The 18,222-nt window shown below is 36.2% G+C and overlaps 1 protein-coding gene across 1 annotated transcript; it reads right to left on the reverse strand.

Moving 5' to 3' along the window:
- Positions 1–181: 181 nt before the first annotated feature.
- Positions 182–4,413, reverse strand: LOC145554721 (uncharacterized). The gene is made up of 5 exons (XM_081615035.1): positions 4,073–4,413; positions 2,845–2,978; positions 2,474–2,620; positions 2,128–2,229; positions 182–1,361 (listed from the first exon to the last, which is right to left on the reverse strand). The coding sequence occupies exons 2-5, from the start codon at positions 2,944–2,946 to the stop codon at positions 1,056–1,058; spliced, it is 657 nt and encodes a 218-aa protein (XP_081471161.1). The 5' UTR covers positions 2,947–2,978; positions 4,073–4,413; the 3' UTR covers positions 182–1,055.
- Positions 4,414–18,222: the final 13,809 nt, after the last annotated feature.

The raw sequence follows: 18,222 nt of genomic DNA on the forward strand, positions 1-18,222 counted from the left end.
TGTTCTTATTAATCTGTAGCTAAAATAATTGATAAATTTTAAGTTTTTATTTGTATGATAGCACTTTAAATCTATTCAATAATATTGAATGTCACTTTGTTGCCCTAATTTTTCTGTGTCTAATTTACACAATATCCTGACCAAACTTGAGTGGCATCAAAAAATAACAAATTACAATGCATAAAACAGCAGCAGCATTTATTTGTGCAATTTTATAAAACGTGTTTATCCAGCACCAACTAGTGCAAAATTCCTAAATACAACAATAAAACAGAGAAGGGGCAATATACATAAACATAGTGCCACTCTGCTCTAAGTATAGTTAACATGATTTTTTAGAACCATCACATCAACAACAATCAACATGGACTCAGTTAAACTTGCTTCAACAATTTATCAATCACATAAGAGTTCACTTTATGTTTAAAGTGAACTCTTATGTTCACTTTTGTGCTCTGCATGTTTAAGGCATGCAGAGCACAAAACAAGTATGCACATAAAACCTACCTGGGGAAAACGCATGACAAGATGTGAGAGTTGGGCGAGACCTTTGAGGCATAAAAACTTCCATTTTCTTTTTTTGTATGTTTATGCTACATCTTGTCACTGTGTTGGGGCCCTTGGCTCCGTGACACATACTTTCCTTTTCGAAAAATAAGTTGAAAGACAGAACTGGAAAAAAAACATATTAAATAAAGTGCAAATGAAACACAACAGTTTTCCGGCCTGCAGATCATCACCCTTCAGTGAAGCCTGCATGGACTCTCCAAAAAGGCAATAGTGGATGCTCTATGCTGTATAAAAGGGACAAGGGTTCATGTGACAGACCTGAACAGATCCAAGCCATATAACAGGCACATATGAGAACAAGGAGTCAGTCCTTAGAAAGGGTGGTTAACTGTAATGTACTGCAAGAAAAAATACACATGCAGAAATCCACTGAACTGAAAATGACCCTAATTTTAACTAACTTCACCGAGCATTTCACAAAGTTTTGCATGTTGGTTTTGACAGTGACTTGTCTATTCCCTTTTGTTTAGCAACGGTCCGTTTTCTTAAGCCAGTAGTTTATTCCTGAGGCTGTTCACTTTTGGGGAGAGCTTTGAACTATCCAGCCCGAGGAGAAGTTTCTGAAACACTTCAAACGTGTATCTGAGCTCCTTTGGATAGGCGAGATTCACAGCATACGCCAACCCAACAAGCAGGGAGCAAGCCCTTGGAAAGTTACCCAGAGCAGTTAGAATTTTCATGCCGTCCACCACAATGCCGATGTCTGGATCCTCTGACGTGTTAGCTTTGATGTTGTAGATCTTCAGGCTTTGAACAGCAAGGTCCTGTGACACACTGTCTTCATCAGCATCCTGTAATAGCAAGAACATTGTGCATATCAGACAGTGCAGCCAAAGGAGAAGGTTCCATTTCCCAAATTGCTTGCAACTGTTTGGACAAGAAAATCTGGAGTTTGTCAGCCGTTGCTTGTAATGCACTCTATTTATGTCAGTGTTTTAGACAAATCTGAGATAACACAAAAGAAAACCCGCACATAATTTATAAAGGAAAAATATATATATAAATCAATCATAATAATATATTATACTATAATCAATTATGCAATCAGGAGCTGAACAGTTACAAATATTTCTAAATGAAGTTTCTGAAATTAAATCAATCCATTACACTATTATTTCTTCCTGGCACTGTCTTGATTAATATCTTATTCTGCGTTGCCTCAGTCTTTCTGTAAAAATGTCTTTGTATTCACAAAGCAGCGTCTTGGCCATCATTTCTTAGCTCACTTTTAGGGACAAATTGCCAAGACTTAAAAATAAAAAAGTTATGGTTAGGTAAAGCATTCTTAGGAAAAAATTACATAAATTACTGACAAGTTTTAAATTATGCCAGTTGGTGAAATCAAATTGAGATAGCATTCTGCACTAGCATTTAAAAATGACTTAATGGAAAATAAGAATTTAAACACACTTAACAGAGGACAATGATATACCTTGCCAAGAACTACTGGGAGAAATACAGTTATGACTATTTTGTGATTTGACTTTCCAACAAATAACAAGTACAAGAGATGAGAGAAATCACCTACTTTATATTTTAACATCTAATTCAACTTACATCGTACTCTTTTAAGAGTTCATCTGTAGATTCCCCAAGGTACATCATCAAACATCGAATGATAACATCTCTGGTCATGTTGAAGTCAGGATTGCTTGGAGTCTGAAACAAAAAAAAGAAACACCAGGTGGTTTATATTACTGTTAATATTGAGTTCCTGTGCCGTCTTGGGGACCAGTGTAATAAAACACTACTCATACAAATTCTCATGCGATTATTTCATATTCCATTTATAAAGACAATCACAGGCTAACCTCCAGTAAATTTGAGTAATGATATTCCAGAAGTTTAAACACAAAACTTTGAGAATAATATATTAGCAACAATAATGCTCAATGAAAGATACCTTGAGTAGGATAGCCTGCAATCTCAACCCCATGCTTCCGCCCTTCGAGTGGAAGAGGTTCAGAAGTCGAGGAATATATTCATCCAGTTTGGACATGAACTTTGATTCAAGATGCACCATTGTGATTCTGTGAAACTCATCCTGGATCTGAAAGACAAATTATGAAACCAGTTTTAAAGCATCAAATATTACAAACATACATACTGTTCTTACGACATTTTTCAAAAGCAAAAAGATGGATCAAATTTGATCTATAAAAAAGATGACAGTAACGTAACACATTTTGTATCAAATTGCTAAATGCAGAATCACAAATGCAATCCTTCACATTGACTAGGAATATTTCTGATTGGCATGCACTTAGAACTCACGTGAGATGTCTCAAATAGAGCGGGCCATCTGGCTTTGATGTCCTCTATACTGTGTGATTGGTTGATGATTTTGTTTCTTCTGTGTGCAAATGATTTGGCCATTTTGGCCAAATCATTTCGCAACTGTAATGTCACTGAAAAGATGATCACAATTGAGTTTTTTTTTTTAAATCATCCAGCTCTATAATATACCAACTATGGATGAATACCTCATCCAATCCCACTTCAAAAAATGAACTATTGTTTTAAGATGTTAAGACAAAAATATGAAACAGATTTTAAGGTAATATGCACATCAACAAATGCCAAAAAATAAATATTAAAATCAAAGATGCCCAAAACGGACTAAGGAAACATTTCTCTCACTCTCTCTGTGGCAGCTCAGTCAGGACGAAGCTACATACTGATTTCAACCTAACATTCATAGACGCATCTCACTGTAACTGTTTATCTGTCAGTGAGCTGCAGCCACAGTTTGAAAGCATAACGTTTTTCCGAGAAAACGGGGAAAATGAGGAAGCCGTTTGTGCTGAATGTAACTAACGTAATGTTAATGGAGAGCCTCAGTGAGAGCCGGTGAACTGGGGTTTAGCAAAACACCAGCCATTGCGCTCAAAACACGCCAAATTAAAAGAAGAAAGAAGAAACAGCGCACTTTGTCTGAAAATGTAACTATGCAAAACGGCTGATTTTTCTTTCGAAATGTGTAACGTTATAAAAACTGATTAGAAATCTGCTTTTAACATGCTACTTGAATAAAAATGTTACTTGAGTACATTTTAATTGTAAAAACTACATGCAGTAACTTTAAACGAAACTCCTGAGTTGATTAGCTCATTGATTATCTCACCGTTGAAAACAACGTCTGTTCCTCCATTATGGTGCCCAAACATGCTAGCTAGCTTGTTAAGGTGGGGGAGGGGAAGCTTGGGCTGAGGCCAAGAAACTAAATTAAATAAAAGAGTAGCTTGTATTCTACGGCCACTATATAACGGTATTACGTTAGTCACATTAAATTGTGACATTGAGACTACTTTTTCAATCCTTGCAATGCATTTAGTCAAATCAAAGACGACGTAGACTGACTTCGAATCCTTCACAATATAACTTAATTGACTTGCTGTACAGTAAAGTTGCCATGTTTGCTAATTTGCAGTAACTTAAGACAATGTTTAACTGCTACAGACACTTGAATTGTTTAACTAAGAACACTTAAAACATGTCTTACCTTTAAGCAAACGGTAGTCCACGAAATGCTGAGCAGACGCGATGTTCCTGTGATGAAAATGCCTTGGGCGGGAAAAAGTCAAGGCCTCCCAAATGAGTAAAATTTATCAATTTTCTGCATTTTTGACTTTACCAATGAAAATAAATAAATAATACTTATTGTTTTTTTGCTGATTATATTTAAATAAAAACAGAGTAAAATGCAATTAAAAAATATTCAAATTTGGTTAATTCAGCTCAGTGAGATTCAAAACTGCACACAGTCTTTTTTATTATGTATAGTTTGCTCTTATTTATTTAGTAAATATTACTTAACCCTGATCACACTTTTTTCAGTGTACATGAGACCAGAGACACTTGTGGATGGAAAGAGGGTGGAGAAGGTCACTGAAAGGCTGATGGAGACCTTGTCCTGTTAGGCGACGGGGCCTGGATAATACCCGTGTTAAACGGACGGTGGAGTCCGGCGACGACAGGCGCTTAAATTCCGTAACAAAAGTACGTTTTTATTCTTTTTAATCTTTTTTTTTTCAAAATCTCTTTCTCTTTCTTACTGTTTATTTAATATCACATGCTGTTTTTATTTTTTCTTTAATTATGTAAAGCACCTTGAAATGCCTTGCTGCTAAAATGTGCTATACAAATAAAATTTGATTGATTGATTGACTGATTGATTGATGGCGGACCAACTCCTGGCACAGATGGAACAATACTAAAGAACTCTTTGATGTCCTTAAACAGGGAGGGCCATGAAAACCGCTGTTAAGACACTTCAAGTATCTGGCCAGGGCATAGAATGGCTTTTTGGTTTTTTTTTTTAGAAAAATTTGACGAGAGAAAGAGATTTCTCTCGTCTGCTCTCTTCCCTCACACCTCCAATCAGTTAGCTCATAAGCTCAGGCCCTTTGTTCACCATTCAACTTCCCAGTACTTAAGCACCTCATTTCAGTCACTCTTTGCTGGTTCATCCAGTCTCTTCTTTGTTATTTCCCATGTTCTTGTGTCTGTTTTGTTCTTTTAGAATTATTGTTTGTGTTCAGCCCTAGCTCCCTGTGTTTTTTGTAAGTTTGTTTATTTTTTCATTAAATTCACAAAAACTATACTTGGCATTTCCGCCTGCTGCATTTGGGTCCACTCAACAAACATACAACATGACATCAACATTATGTACAAGCTGCCATAAATCTGTGTTTTGGGTGACAGGCTCAGCTCAAAATGCTCCAAGACAGAAAGCAAACAGTAATAATGGATTTTCTTTTCTCAGAGAAAAATTTATATTTTCCAGATGAAGATTTGTAAGAAACAAAATGCAGTAAATTTTTATTTATGTAATCCTCTCTATTGTGTCACTTACACATTTCTTGAATCACTTAAAGATACATTTATCAATTCGCAGCCAGTTTATAGTAACATCTTACACGTAAACACCAAACAAAAATTCTATACAATTTCATCTGTTTGCACAAATTACAAGGGGATCAAAGAGAAATTAATCTGAGTAGATGAAACGTGCTGAAGACTATGGTAAGGTAAGGTAATTTTATTTATATAGCACATTTTCAGCAACAAGGCAATTCGAAGTGCTTTACATAAATTAAAGGGAAATACAAACAAAATAACAAACTAAATGAAAGAAAAAAAAGAGGGAAGAAAACTAATCTAATGTTCTAAAGTATGTAAACTAAGTGCTCCTGTTCAGGGTTGCTAAGTATCTAATTCCATTTCTAAATAGTGAGTACTCTACAGTTTCTGATAAAATAAGCTAAAGAATGACTGCTCTAAATCCTTTTCTGGGTTAAAAGTAATATAAACTAAGCAGTGACTGTTCCTGTTAAGTATTTCTGGATTCCAAGTTCGCAGTTATTCTAATTCTAATTCTGATTCCATTTCTGGGCTGTATAATATTGATCTAAATAGTGCATACTCCACAATTCCTGATATTACTAATAAACTAAAATAACTATTTTCTGGGTTAAATAGGGAGTACTCCACCGTTTAAAAAAAAAAAAAATGCAACAACATCTCACATCTAATAGAAGAGAGCCTTGAGCTTTTTTTCCTCTTGCTTTATTAATTATGGAAATTTTAGGTTCTAACTCCACAGATTAGCTTTATATCCAGATGGTTAGCATCTACTAACCTTGCAACAGACTTTCATATCAGAGGTTTGCAAAGAAGAAATACTTGTTATGTTACATAGTAACATTTTTAGTTTTTCCCTTATTTAAATTAAACTTATTCCCTCTGTGTACATGTCAGGTCTTTGTGCTTTGTGCCTGAACCACAAACAAAGTCAATGCATCCAAGCTGCGCAGATAGCACCACTGTAATCATGTCTAGTAAAGCCAACTTGATGAAAAAAAAATTACAGTTACATAAATAATTTGAATAGTTATTTTAATGGTCTGCTCCTACACATTGGTAAAAATGTGTAGGTGTTGGTAAAAATAGATTTGCATAATTACTATTGTGTCTTGAAATTAGAATTTTTTTATTCAATTCAAAGTATCAATCTTCTAAATCTACTGCATCTAATGTAAAAACCATCAACTATTTATGTACTTGGCATCAATATGTCATTTAACACACATTGGACACATCCTTCTGAACTTTAGTCTTGGGTACTTTTGAAAAACATCTTTGCTCACCACAGTCTGGCATTTCTAGTTGGAATTCTTGTTGCTTTATTATTTCATTTCTATGAAGACTAGACTAATATTAGAAATATAATTAAAAATAAATTGGCATTTCAGTTTAATTTACATAGTATTTTGTGAAAACATTTTACATAAAATACTACACACTTGTTTGAGATATTTTACTACAGTAATGGGTTTGAATTAAATAAAAAACTGTTTTCCTAACAGCTCTGTTTGTGACAACAACACTTTCTTTTGTCAACTTGAGAGGGAACCAGAAGAGAGAGTCACAAAAAGAAGAATATGAGGGCTAAAGCTGAAGAAGACTCGCTGCTCATGCACACTCACACTTCTGAATACACTATTTGTGTGTCTGCGTGTGTGTGTGTTAGCGTTTGTGTGTGTGTTTTCCACATGGCCAAGTGTAGGGTTCCAAACTGTAAGAGGATTAGCGACTTGAAAAAGGTAGCCGTCATTTAATTGAAGGCTTACCAGCAACCAGAAAAAAGCTAGCAGTCAAAGTGAAGGTATAACCCAGCCCAGAACATCCTGTTGAAACCACATTTGCCAAAGTCCATGTGTTTCCCTCCGCCTGCGTTGTCTGTCTCCCTCTCAACCTCAGAGGCATGCATCACATTTTATCACTGCGCCTCAGCTTCTTAAAGACGTTTACACATTTTGCAATTTTTAATCTCTTCAACTCACTGAGAAAGGTGGCTTCAACTGGTATTATTCAAATGCTGTGATCTCTGGAAACTGCTTGGACCCTGAAACCTCGTTCCCTTTGCCTGAGAGAAAGCTGAGAGCTTTCAGAGGGTTTTCATGTTGGGAGCAGTATCTCACTGTAACAATTCTAACCAGACTGGCACTATTTATCCTCACAAACACTGACTGCAAGTACAGACAGTTATCCTTCTTTGGATATTTATCCACCACTAGCCTACAGTCAATACAAATCCTGAACTGGTAAGTCAGTTTGCACAGTTTTTATTTATACTTCTATGTAGCCACTGGACTAATGTATACATTCTAGAAAACTGTATATATTAAAAAATGGATCGTTTGAGTGGCTCTTTTGAATGGCAGATGAATGAGGAATAATTGTTTAACATTCTGAAATAATTTTTGAAAGAGAGCCAGGAGTATAAAATAAAAATGGTTACATTTATTTCAGCTCTGAATATTTAATATGTAGGTGTTATTATGGGAAGTAATTTTGCTCATGTTTCACATTTCATTGTGTCATCCTTGGTCTTGTCGTGGTCTTCAGTTGGTCTCGGATGGTCTGTTTGACTATAACTCTGTCTACCTGCTTCTGATAGCTCAAACTATGACAAACAATAAGAGGGTTTACCATAATTAGGAAGATGATACATACTGTAGCTCTATATCTCAATTTTACTAGGTGGCTGTAAACTCATTCCCACATTGAGTAGATTTATAGAACGAATGAATGAGTAGATGTGTCATAAATTTATTTGTTTGAATAGAACAAAAACTGTTAGATCTGTTACCATTGTATGAACCTTCTAGACCACTCAGTTCTTCTGGTTGTAGTCTGCTGTACATCACCAGAACCAGAAGCAAAAATGTAAAAGCAACATCCCATTTTAATTGTCCTCTGATCTGAAAGGGCATTCCAAAAAACTGCAAAAATGCCGAAACATAGTTGTTCTAAGTCAAAACCCACCTGTTTAAAGCTGCCTTTCTTTTAAAATAAAAAGAAAGGAAACAACTTGACTTGTCCAGTGTGACTTGAGAACACTGGTCCTCAAGTCACATTGCCCTGAAAGTTTTAGGCATCGCTCTGCTTCAGCACACATGATTTAAATTGGTGGCTGGTTAAAAGGGTTTTCCTGAATTGCAGTTATCTGAATTGGGTGTGTTGAAGCAGGGGAACAAAAACACTGATTTAGATTGTCTTAAGAACTATGGACTGCCTTGTTGCTGAAATGTGCTATACAAATAAATTTGCTTTGCTGATAACAAAATATCGTAATCCATTCCATAGGTTCATATTATCAGTTCCATTGTCAGCAATTATTCCAACATTATCAAAGGTTCAAATTTTTGAATGGAAATGAACATTAGTTCAGGCAGGGATGCGTTTGGTGCATTGATAATTAACTCTTTAGATTACCCATATTTGGTCTGGTGCAATCCTTAATGCAACATTAAGTAAGGTTATGTTAGAAAATTGTTGTAGACAGGCCTTTACAGGGCACAGGCACAGGTGAATGATACATTTTTGAGTAGCAGTTTGCTCTAAATTAAGTTTGATATTTGTAATGTTGATGCTTGTATGAGTACTTGTCATCAACGGATACTGTTATGCAAAGTGCGACTACATGGCGCTTGTTTGACCCGAGCTTAAATAGTCTAATAAGAACACACACAAATATTTCACTATGCTCTAGTTGTTATGAGGCAGTGAGAACCACCACAAGCAGACTCTTCAGTAATGAAAATTACAGTGTAGCTGTCATCACTGAAGGCTCAGCCAAATCACTCAGCTCTGCTGCACGGCCAAACGCACCTGGTCACCCTGTTGAATCCAAGCCTCCAAGCCTGTAATTGTCACCATGATACCAGCATTGTGCGCCATCAGTATTGATCCCACACAAATGATTGCACATGAGAGCTGATTCAGCCAGAAGGAATGGATGATGGCCTGTGATCTTTAACATCATATTGTGACCTCTTATCACATGTTTCTTGTAAGAAAAGAGACGATTTCTCATTCATTTCCATGCTGCTAGAGTGATTGAGATGGGCTGATGAATGCTAGGATTTAGTGCAATTACCTCTTAAAGACAACAATCTTGGGGGAGTTTTTTGGGTGTCGAGTGTGGTGTTTACACTAAAGCAGACAGCATGATTGCAGATAAATTCCAGGGAAAAATCAGGCAGTGGTGTCAGAAACAAGAGGCGTATTAAACATAATGACATCATTACAGAAGACTAAAACCATCTGTTGCAGTGAGGGAGATATTTCGAACGTGAATTTGGTACCAGTGTTTCATGGTTTACAAAATATTCTAAGAACTATGAACTAGCCTTCTTTAATATAATGACTTTCACGTTCTTTCTATAATGTTGAAAATGTCATGGTTCCTGGTAAATATGCATTTTTGGTGTCTCGAAACAAAAGAAGGAAAATAGGGGAATGAAGTGTTTCATTCTTTTATATGAGAGCAGCAACTCAGAAAATGAATATCGTAATTTTGTCCATTTTTGAAAATGCTGCATTCATTATATCATCACACAGGGAAAGAATATAGAAAAATATGCACATTTTTAAATGTCTTTTTTTTTTTTTTACATATTTAAGCAGAAATTAGTTTCTTCAGAAACCTCTGCTATAAAATATTAAATACAGTTACAAAGTATATTTATCTCACAAAATATTTAATCAGTTTTCCTTTTTTTGCAACACTTAAATGTTTCAGAATGTTAGCTTATTTTTACATTTAACCATAGGCGTAAATCCCGGGGGGGCCGGACCCCCCCAATCTTGGAAAAGTCTAGAATTGTCCCCCCCCCAAAGAAATCATGAAAGAAACCCTTGTATTTAAACAATATAAATATAAAAAAGGCAACAGAAACAAAGAACAAAATAACTCTGCCATTCATCTAAGAAAAAAATAAGAATACATTTTTATGTCGTCACCCCACTATTGTTAGAACAATGGTTCAGTCCAAAGTGAAGGAGCAACAGCTGTGCTGCTGAACAACACAGGCTTCGAATCATTTTGGCTTTAGAATGGATTGAGGAAGTTCGTCCACTGAGAAATATAATATGTTCTGATTCAAGTTCATCATTATATTCATTAAAAAATAATCATTCTATTAGTAAACCAGACCGTTTATTAGAGATTCACATGTAGGAATAAAAGGAAATTAGTTGGCAGACAAATGCAAAACAAGCTACAAAAAATAGTTACATTGATATATTGGTATCATTCAGTAAGGAAGAAATCAAATCTATTATTAAGCAAAAGGTTAAGGAAAGATGGCAGAAGCAGTGGGAAGAAGATAGAACTAGTAGGTGGCTTTCCAGTATTCAAAGAAAAGGTGGGGCAATGAGGAGAACAGGACAAAATAGAAAAGAGGAAACCATAATATTCAGATTACATTTTGGTCATACAGGGTTAAAAGCACATTATTTAAAATGGGAAAACATCAAACTGGAAATTGTGATTTGTATATTCAAGAAGAGACAGTAAAACATGTTTTGTTGTTCTGTACTAAATAAATATTCTGTTGAGAGAAGGGTTGATTACAAGAAAATAAATTACAGTTAAATATACAAGATATTTTGGACAAAATTTCTACTTCTGAATATTTTTGTTATTTAATAAATTTGCTTAAGAAAACAAAATTGATAGAAAGGATATAAGTTTTGTTGTTTGTTTTTTTTGTGAGAGAATAGAATCCCGATCCACACTCCATTCCAGCAGATGGCGGTTATGCACATCAGTAAGTTTGCTTGCCAACCGCCATAAAAAAAAAGGAAGAAGAAGAAGAAGCTGACAACACAGACTCCGTTAGAGCCGCTGAAGTGAGGAGTTAGCTAGCTGCTAGCTGTTGCTGTGGCTCTGCAGCACAAACAAAAAAACCCTCCATGCAGTGGTGGAGAAAGTACTCACAGAATATACTTATGTAAAAGTACAAATACACAGACAAAAATGTACTCTAGTAAAAGTGAAAGTACCCATCAACATTTTTACTTAAGAAAAAAAGTACTGGCTTTTAAAAATACTTAATTATTAAAGTAAAAGTACTTGCTAAATGCATTACCAAATCGCTAATGCAACATCAATAAGTGTACCTATCACATTTAATTTTAATACATCAGAAATGTGCCATCAGAACAATGCCACAGATAAAGCATGTTTTTATTGTGTTTACTCTCTGTAACATAGCTTAAACTTAGATGTGTGATTCTATGCATCATAATTTCAAGGATGGAAACATCTTGTCTCCTGCCCTAACATAGCATGAATTTCACTTTTTTGCCACTAGTGGCTTTTATTTTGAACAAAATCCAACAGAAAGGGGATGGAAAGAGGGTGGGAGGGGGAGGACATGCAACCAAGGAGCCACGTAGCAGAGTTGTAGTCAAGACCACCTAACCTGAGACCTAGTTAAGACCAAGACCAGCACCCAGTGCTACATGACACAATAAAATGTTGTGTACTTATCAAAATTGCTTCTCAAATTGATCTGAAAGATCCACATTCCCATAAAATACCTAGATATTACATACATAGAGCTGAAATAAATTTAACCAGTATCATAATCAATTCAAACTCTTCATCCTGCTTTGTTTCCATCTCTGTGCCACAATCCACAGAGGTCTCCTGCCATCCCTGAAACATAACGCATAACAATTAAATAAATCTATATATTTTTAATGAAATAAAATAATAATAGCTACTGCAGTGTACACAGAGCATCACAAGAACAATTGAGGCTTCAGTCCTATAGGACTTAGTAAAGATTGGTCCAGAACAATCGGATTGTTCGTGAATGTCATATCACTATTGTTGAGAAAATAAATAATTAAAAAACCTCTGTCTTGCTCGTTGTCCTGTTCTCTCATTGCTCGAGTTCGTGATGTCATCATTTGTATCAAAGGAACCACAAAAACAGCAAAATGAATCGCTTTCCAAGTACAGTCATAGTTTATTTAACAATCAAATACATAAAACTCACAATATCCTCATAAAAGCCACAAACCACAAGCCGAGACATAATTACCTGAGACAAACAACAATAGACAACATTAAAGTACGGGAAAGGATTTCACAGACGGACCTGTCCCCGGAGACCGCATCTTGGGCAACCCTGGAGCAATCTGATCTAAAGGCTCCGGTTCCTATACTTTTAAAGGAAGGGCGTGTTTTCTTCTTCGCTGTATTTTAAATTAGAGGGGGCTGTCTTCTAGCCAAGTAGAGGGAGAATATTATTTTAAAAGCTAGCTGACCATGTTTCTATATAAGCCTGCTTTAGATCAAAGAAGCATTACTTTTCTTTTGAGTGGTGACAAATGTTTTTATGACCCTGCCAGGGAGGAAGCTCTACTTTGGCAACAAGACCAGAGTGTTTTTCTTTGCCTTCAAAGAGCCACGCTTATGACCCTCTGTGAATGCCTGCTGAGGTCACAGAAAGGCTAAGAGCTGTGTTTTTTTTTATTTAGAGAACTACAATTTTAGACTACTTTAATTAAAACATGGTGATTTATGTAAGAGAAATATTCTACTACCCAGAATATGCTGATTAAATCATGAGTGTAATTTTAACCTAAATTTGAGCCTATTTAAAACAATGTTAATCTTGTCCAATATTTAAGAAAGCTTACCTTGAAAATAGCTAATAATTCCTACACTATATAGCAGACTTTGGTCACAGCGTTGTCCCATATATGCGACACCTCAGTCAACACCTCCGCACAATAAGTCAGCACACAACTTTTTTTCATCGCAGATGCAACATATGAGTCTCTGTACAGCTAGCTTAAGTACAGTAACAAAGTACTTGAACTTCGTTACTTCCCACCACTGCCTCCATGAAGTAAATACTTAAAGCAAAAGACATGTAACACATTTTATTTACTTTCACTGCTCAATAGGAAGAAACACATTGCCAATAAAAATCAGTCCACAGTTCATTATTTAATTACTTTGGCTGAATCATGATAAACTGCCACTTTATGCCTTGGAAATCAAAACTTCATAGACTTAGCTCCTTTTCTGTCGAAGGTACCCAATATTTTAATTACATTTAGCTCTCTAACTCTTACTTTAATAAGAAGAGTTTGAAACGGGAGGGAGCGGCTGAGCATTACCGGTAGCTGATAGCTCTTTATGGGAGCCGAGAGCAGAGGGGATGTTGCAGCTGACAGTAAAAAAATAAAAATAAAGTATGCCTTTATTTTACCATCTTCAACATAGAACCTTTAAAACCACAACATAAAATCTGAATATTTTTCTAGAAAACTCTGGTGCTAACTTTAAGTTTAAGTTATGATACTTTCCAAATATTCAATTCCTCCATATTTATAGGTTTTAACATGAAAAAATCCCCCATAAAATAAAAGTTTAAAGCAACTTAAGTTATAATTTAAATAACACATGACTTGTATTGAGAACCACTGCAATAAATCAATATTTATGAGAAATTTTATTAAGTGGAGTTACTTATTAAAACTTGTTTTTATTTAGAGCCTTAAGTTTTTTTAAAGGTGTATCAGAGATTAGATCTGTGAACCAAACTCATGTCTAAACAACATTTGAATCTTAGTTAGACTTCTCAACAGGTTGTTTACTGTGAAAAATATTTTTGTCATTCATTGCTACTTATTAGACATTTTTGATGGTGCAGCAGGAACCCACACACACACACAAAAAATTAAATCACATTTTACTGTAACTTTGTCGACTCCCCCAAAATTGCTCTTAAAAATTTTTCCTGTTTATGGTCCCTCTTAATAATGACATGGGATTTACGCCCTTGCATTTAACCTATAAGTTTTCTAATCCAACCTGGTTCTTCATGGATAAAGTCATTACTCCCTTGATTCAATGACATGCTGTTGGTGGAAAAAGCAAAACTGACAATCAAGCAGTTTCAGTAACTAGCAATGAGGAATTTTGGCTCATTCTTTTTATATTTTCATTCAGCCACAGGAAGCTGGCCTTGGGTTAGATGGTGGCATTCTCTGCATAAAGCCATTCCTACAATCATCGTAAGTCTGTCTGTCTGTCTATATGTAACTTTAACCCTGAATATATATTTTTGCTCAGTGTTATGTTGTGTGATGTTGCGTTTCTACCAACAGAATACAGGTTGAATAAGCATTAGTGCTGTTTGTCTAATTTCGTGCATGTGTTAAATGGTAACATTGTGTAAAAGTAATTACCATTTGTGAACGAAAACAAAGATCATCGGTACCTTTTTTACGACCTCTGAATGTAATTGTCTGTAATTATATTTTATGGTGAATTACTAAAAATCCCTCTTGAATGTATACAGTATGTTACCTCTATATTTGTGAATTTAATTTCACAGGTAGAAAAATTACTATCACAAAGCTTATTAAGGGCATTACATTGGTGAGTAGTAAGGCTTAACATGGACAGGTTTCCAGTCCATTACAGAACTACTGTATTGTATACTGTTTAGTGTCTAACTACAACTAATTAGCTCACTATGCATTCAATATTAAGGGGTCCCTTAAGTACTATTCAAGCCCATTTTCTCAGCCAAGTAGGAGTAAGCCGAGTCATTAGCCCCGGCCTGCGTGCCATTGGTTTCAAATGGAACAGTCGACAGGGGGTCCCATCGGTTTAATTCCTCAGCATTATCAAAATTGTTTTCGCAACATTGATCAGATTAGAGCCCTGTGGGGGCTTTTTATAGCTTAGTGCAAAAACTTAGTACCATGAATGGAGTTTGTGTGAACTTTTTAAGGAAGAAATCATAAAAACAAGAAGCGATGGCCAGTGGTTCTGAAACAAATACTGTTTCTAAATGGCTTTAATACTTTTTACACATTTTTGTAGGTTTTGCTTTTTGATGTTATCATAGACAATAAATATTTCATATGTTTCAAGGACTTTTGTGTGTATAATGAAATGTATGTAAAGTGAAAATTCACAGTGTTTTCTTGAAAGCGTCTTCTTTGGCTAACATGCTAGACATCACCATTCAGGCCAATTCCTGCCTGAGGTGACCCATTCTTTCCTTATTAGTCCTTGAAATTAATTTGGTGACTTTCTCCAGCCACTTTTAGATAATTGACATCAGTATCCCAGCAAGGTTAATATAAAGAGCATGTGCTAACCATAGTTTTTAGTAACATGCAACACAATGCTAGGGCATGCAGCAAATTCAGAGACCATCACAAAATGACGCCCTAACTTTTGAATACTATTCTGCTATTGTTGCCTGATCACTGTCTTCCTATGCAGATCCGCTGAATTCTGAGTCTGGGCTTTCTCCAATTCACTTGGATTCTTCCAGTAGAATTTCTACCAGGCCAATTAGTGAAGAGAAGAAGTTGTGAACAATTGTAGTCTGCCTGTAGTTTTAGCAAAGATAACACAGGAGGTGAACAAAGCATTCAGTACGTGTTGACAATGCTTCTGTGTTAACATCATCCGCCTCATTCGGATTGGCACTTCTCTTTTCATAGTGAACGATGCTTGTTTACAGCGCAGGCAATTTCCAATAAGCTTCTTAGCATCAAATTGGTGCATTACATACGATGCAGACAAACATTAGCAGTTGGGCTGAATTTAAAGCCTCAACACAGTCCATGGAATCAAACACTTCTGAAAGCCGACAGTACAGACCTTCTGGACGAAGCAGAGCGTTAAACAAGTGGCTGGTTTTTACCAGGCTGCTGCTGTTTTAGTGTTTGTCACAGTCTGTATTCATGACACTGGACTTTGACAAAACTGCCAGTCATGGATGAGAGCTGAAACATAGATTGTGTCAGCATGCCTAATTGCTGCTAGGACACAGGACTCAAGATAGTGCTCACTTGTTTCACTTAAAATGAATTCTCAAACAAACAGAAAAGTCCCTTTACAAGAAAGAAACTTGTAAAGGGACGAGTCTTCTGCTTTCCACTCTGATGACTAGTCCAGATTTAAATGTTATAGCTAGGCAATGAACTGCTTTAGATATACAAATTTTAGTAAGGTTAATTTCACTCTCAGCTCAAACTTCCAGGTAAAAATAGGTAGTAGGCACAAAAGACAGAAAACATAAACTCCATCCATCCATCCATCCATCCATTTTCCTGCACCCTTGTCCCTTAGTGGGGTCGGGAGGGTTGCTGGTGCCCATCTCCAGCTGGCGTGCCGGGCGAGAGGCGGGGTTCACCCTGGACAGGTCGCCAGTCTGTCGCAAACATAAACTCCAATAAATGCTATTTTTCATATTGGTGTCATATAATATTAGTGTGTATAAAAAGACTGAAGACCAAAAAGAGAATAACAACATATCCAAATACTTGTCTTGCGCTGTTAGATAAAAAAAACAATACACATTTCATCTAGGGTGGCATTAAATTAGACAGACCAAGTTTAAGTATTTTAAAAAGTGGGCCACTGGCAGCAGCACTAATCCTATTATGGAGCTCTAGCGAAAGTTCAAGCTGGAAGACTCCACCCCCTTCGTTCGCCCATCGACGTCATGCTCATCTCCGACCTCAGCGCTGGACCTCACCCGGCGCGTTCAATCAGCAATCAGGCTCTGCATAAAAGGATCCACACCCAAGCCGTCAGCTGATTCCCAGCTTCGTTCAACCCACCACCTCCCCTTCTCCACCCACATCCTTCAGCTCTAGGATGGCACCCTTTCCTGACCACCACCACCAGTGTCGGGCCCCGGGGGAGAGCATCCCTAATCAGTTATCGGGATGTTCATCGAGTTCACATCAAATCTCAGCTCAAATTAGCTGCCGGGGTCCGAGCGCCAAAGAACTGTTATTCATTCCTGTCATTAAATCTTTTAATTGTTCCCTTTTGTCCATCTGAGTCTCTCCAGATTGAAATCAGTTCTGCAATGTGTCAGTAGCACTGTTGACTTCTTGAAGCAAGAAGAGCTGGGGTTACCCCTGTGCATCCCACCTACTCTGTTAGGTGGGATGCACAGGGTTCAACAGAAACACCACATTCAACAGAAACACCAGGTCTCACTCAATGACTGTAGGATAGAAGCTGATGTGAGTGATTTGAACAGTACTCATAGTTATTACCAAAACTCATTTCCAACTGCAAAGAATGTTCATATATAAACATGTTCAATATATAGATAAGCTACTGCTCCAACAGAAAACACCATAAAAGCTGGCTAATGCCAGAGTCAAAGAAAGTTGTGAAGAGCGCCCCCTGCCCTCCAAAACGCCTCGGCAGGTAGAGTCTGCAGAATAGAACAATAATTAAGATTTGGCTATTATTTTGTGATAATCAGCTGGTGCCCCAATTTAGTTATTTTGATCTAAATTACACATTTCCAGAATTGTCTTACAAACGTGTTGATAATTATTTAAATCCAAATCATTACTATTGTTGCACAAGATGAATTTTAAAAATTAGCTACAATGACAAGATTGTAGTCAACTTTAATTTAGAGGTGTTCTTTTACAAGCTGTTTGCATACAAATGCATGCATTTCTTTATATCACATCTATAAAAGGTTCCTATAATTCTGGTTGCACACAATATAAAATAGTTTATTCCTATAGTATAAAGATAAACTTGACCTGGTTTGTAAAGATTTCCTGTAATCCTTTTCTTGTAAACCAAATGAAGCAGATCTGGAGTCTTTGTTTTAATACTTTCTGTTTCTGCCTCCGTAACTTTGACTTCATTAGGCAGTTGTAGTATTCTCACAGTTAGGCCTGTCACGATAACAAATTTTGCTGAGCGATTGTCTAAAAAATTATTGCGATTGTTAAGGAAGAATTATTTGTGTGATTAAATTTAGAAAATAATCT

Source organism: Poecilia reticulata, chromosome 13 (genome assembly GCF_904066995.2).
Source record: "Poecilia reticulata chromosome 13, P_reticulata-male-v2, whole genome shotgun sequence".
Classification (NCBI taxonomy): Eukaryota; Metazoa; Chordata; class Actinopteri; order Cyprinodontiformes; family Poeciliidae; genus Poecilia; species Poecilia reticulata.

Coding starts and splice junctions, on each gene's coding strand:
- LOC145554721 (XM_081615035.1), bottom strand. CDS start 2,946: ATGGCCAAATCATTTGCACACAGAAGAAACAAAATCATCAACCAATCA. Junction 2,621..2,844: donor CTCTATTTGAGACATCTCAC/GTGAGTTCTAAG, acceptor TTTGTCTTTCAG/ATCCAGGATGAGTTTCACAG. Junction 1,362..2,127: donor AACTCTTAAAAGAGTACGAT/GTAAGTTGAATT, acceptor TTGCTATTACAG/GATGCTGATGAAGACAGTGT.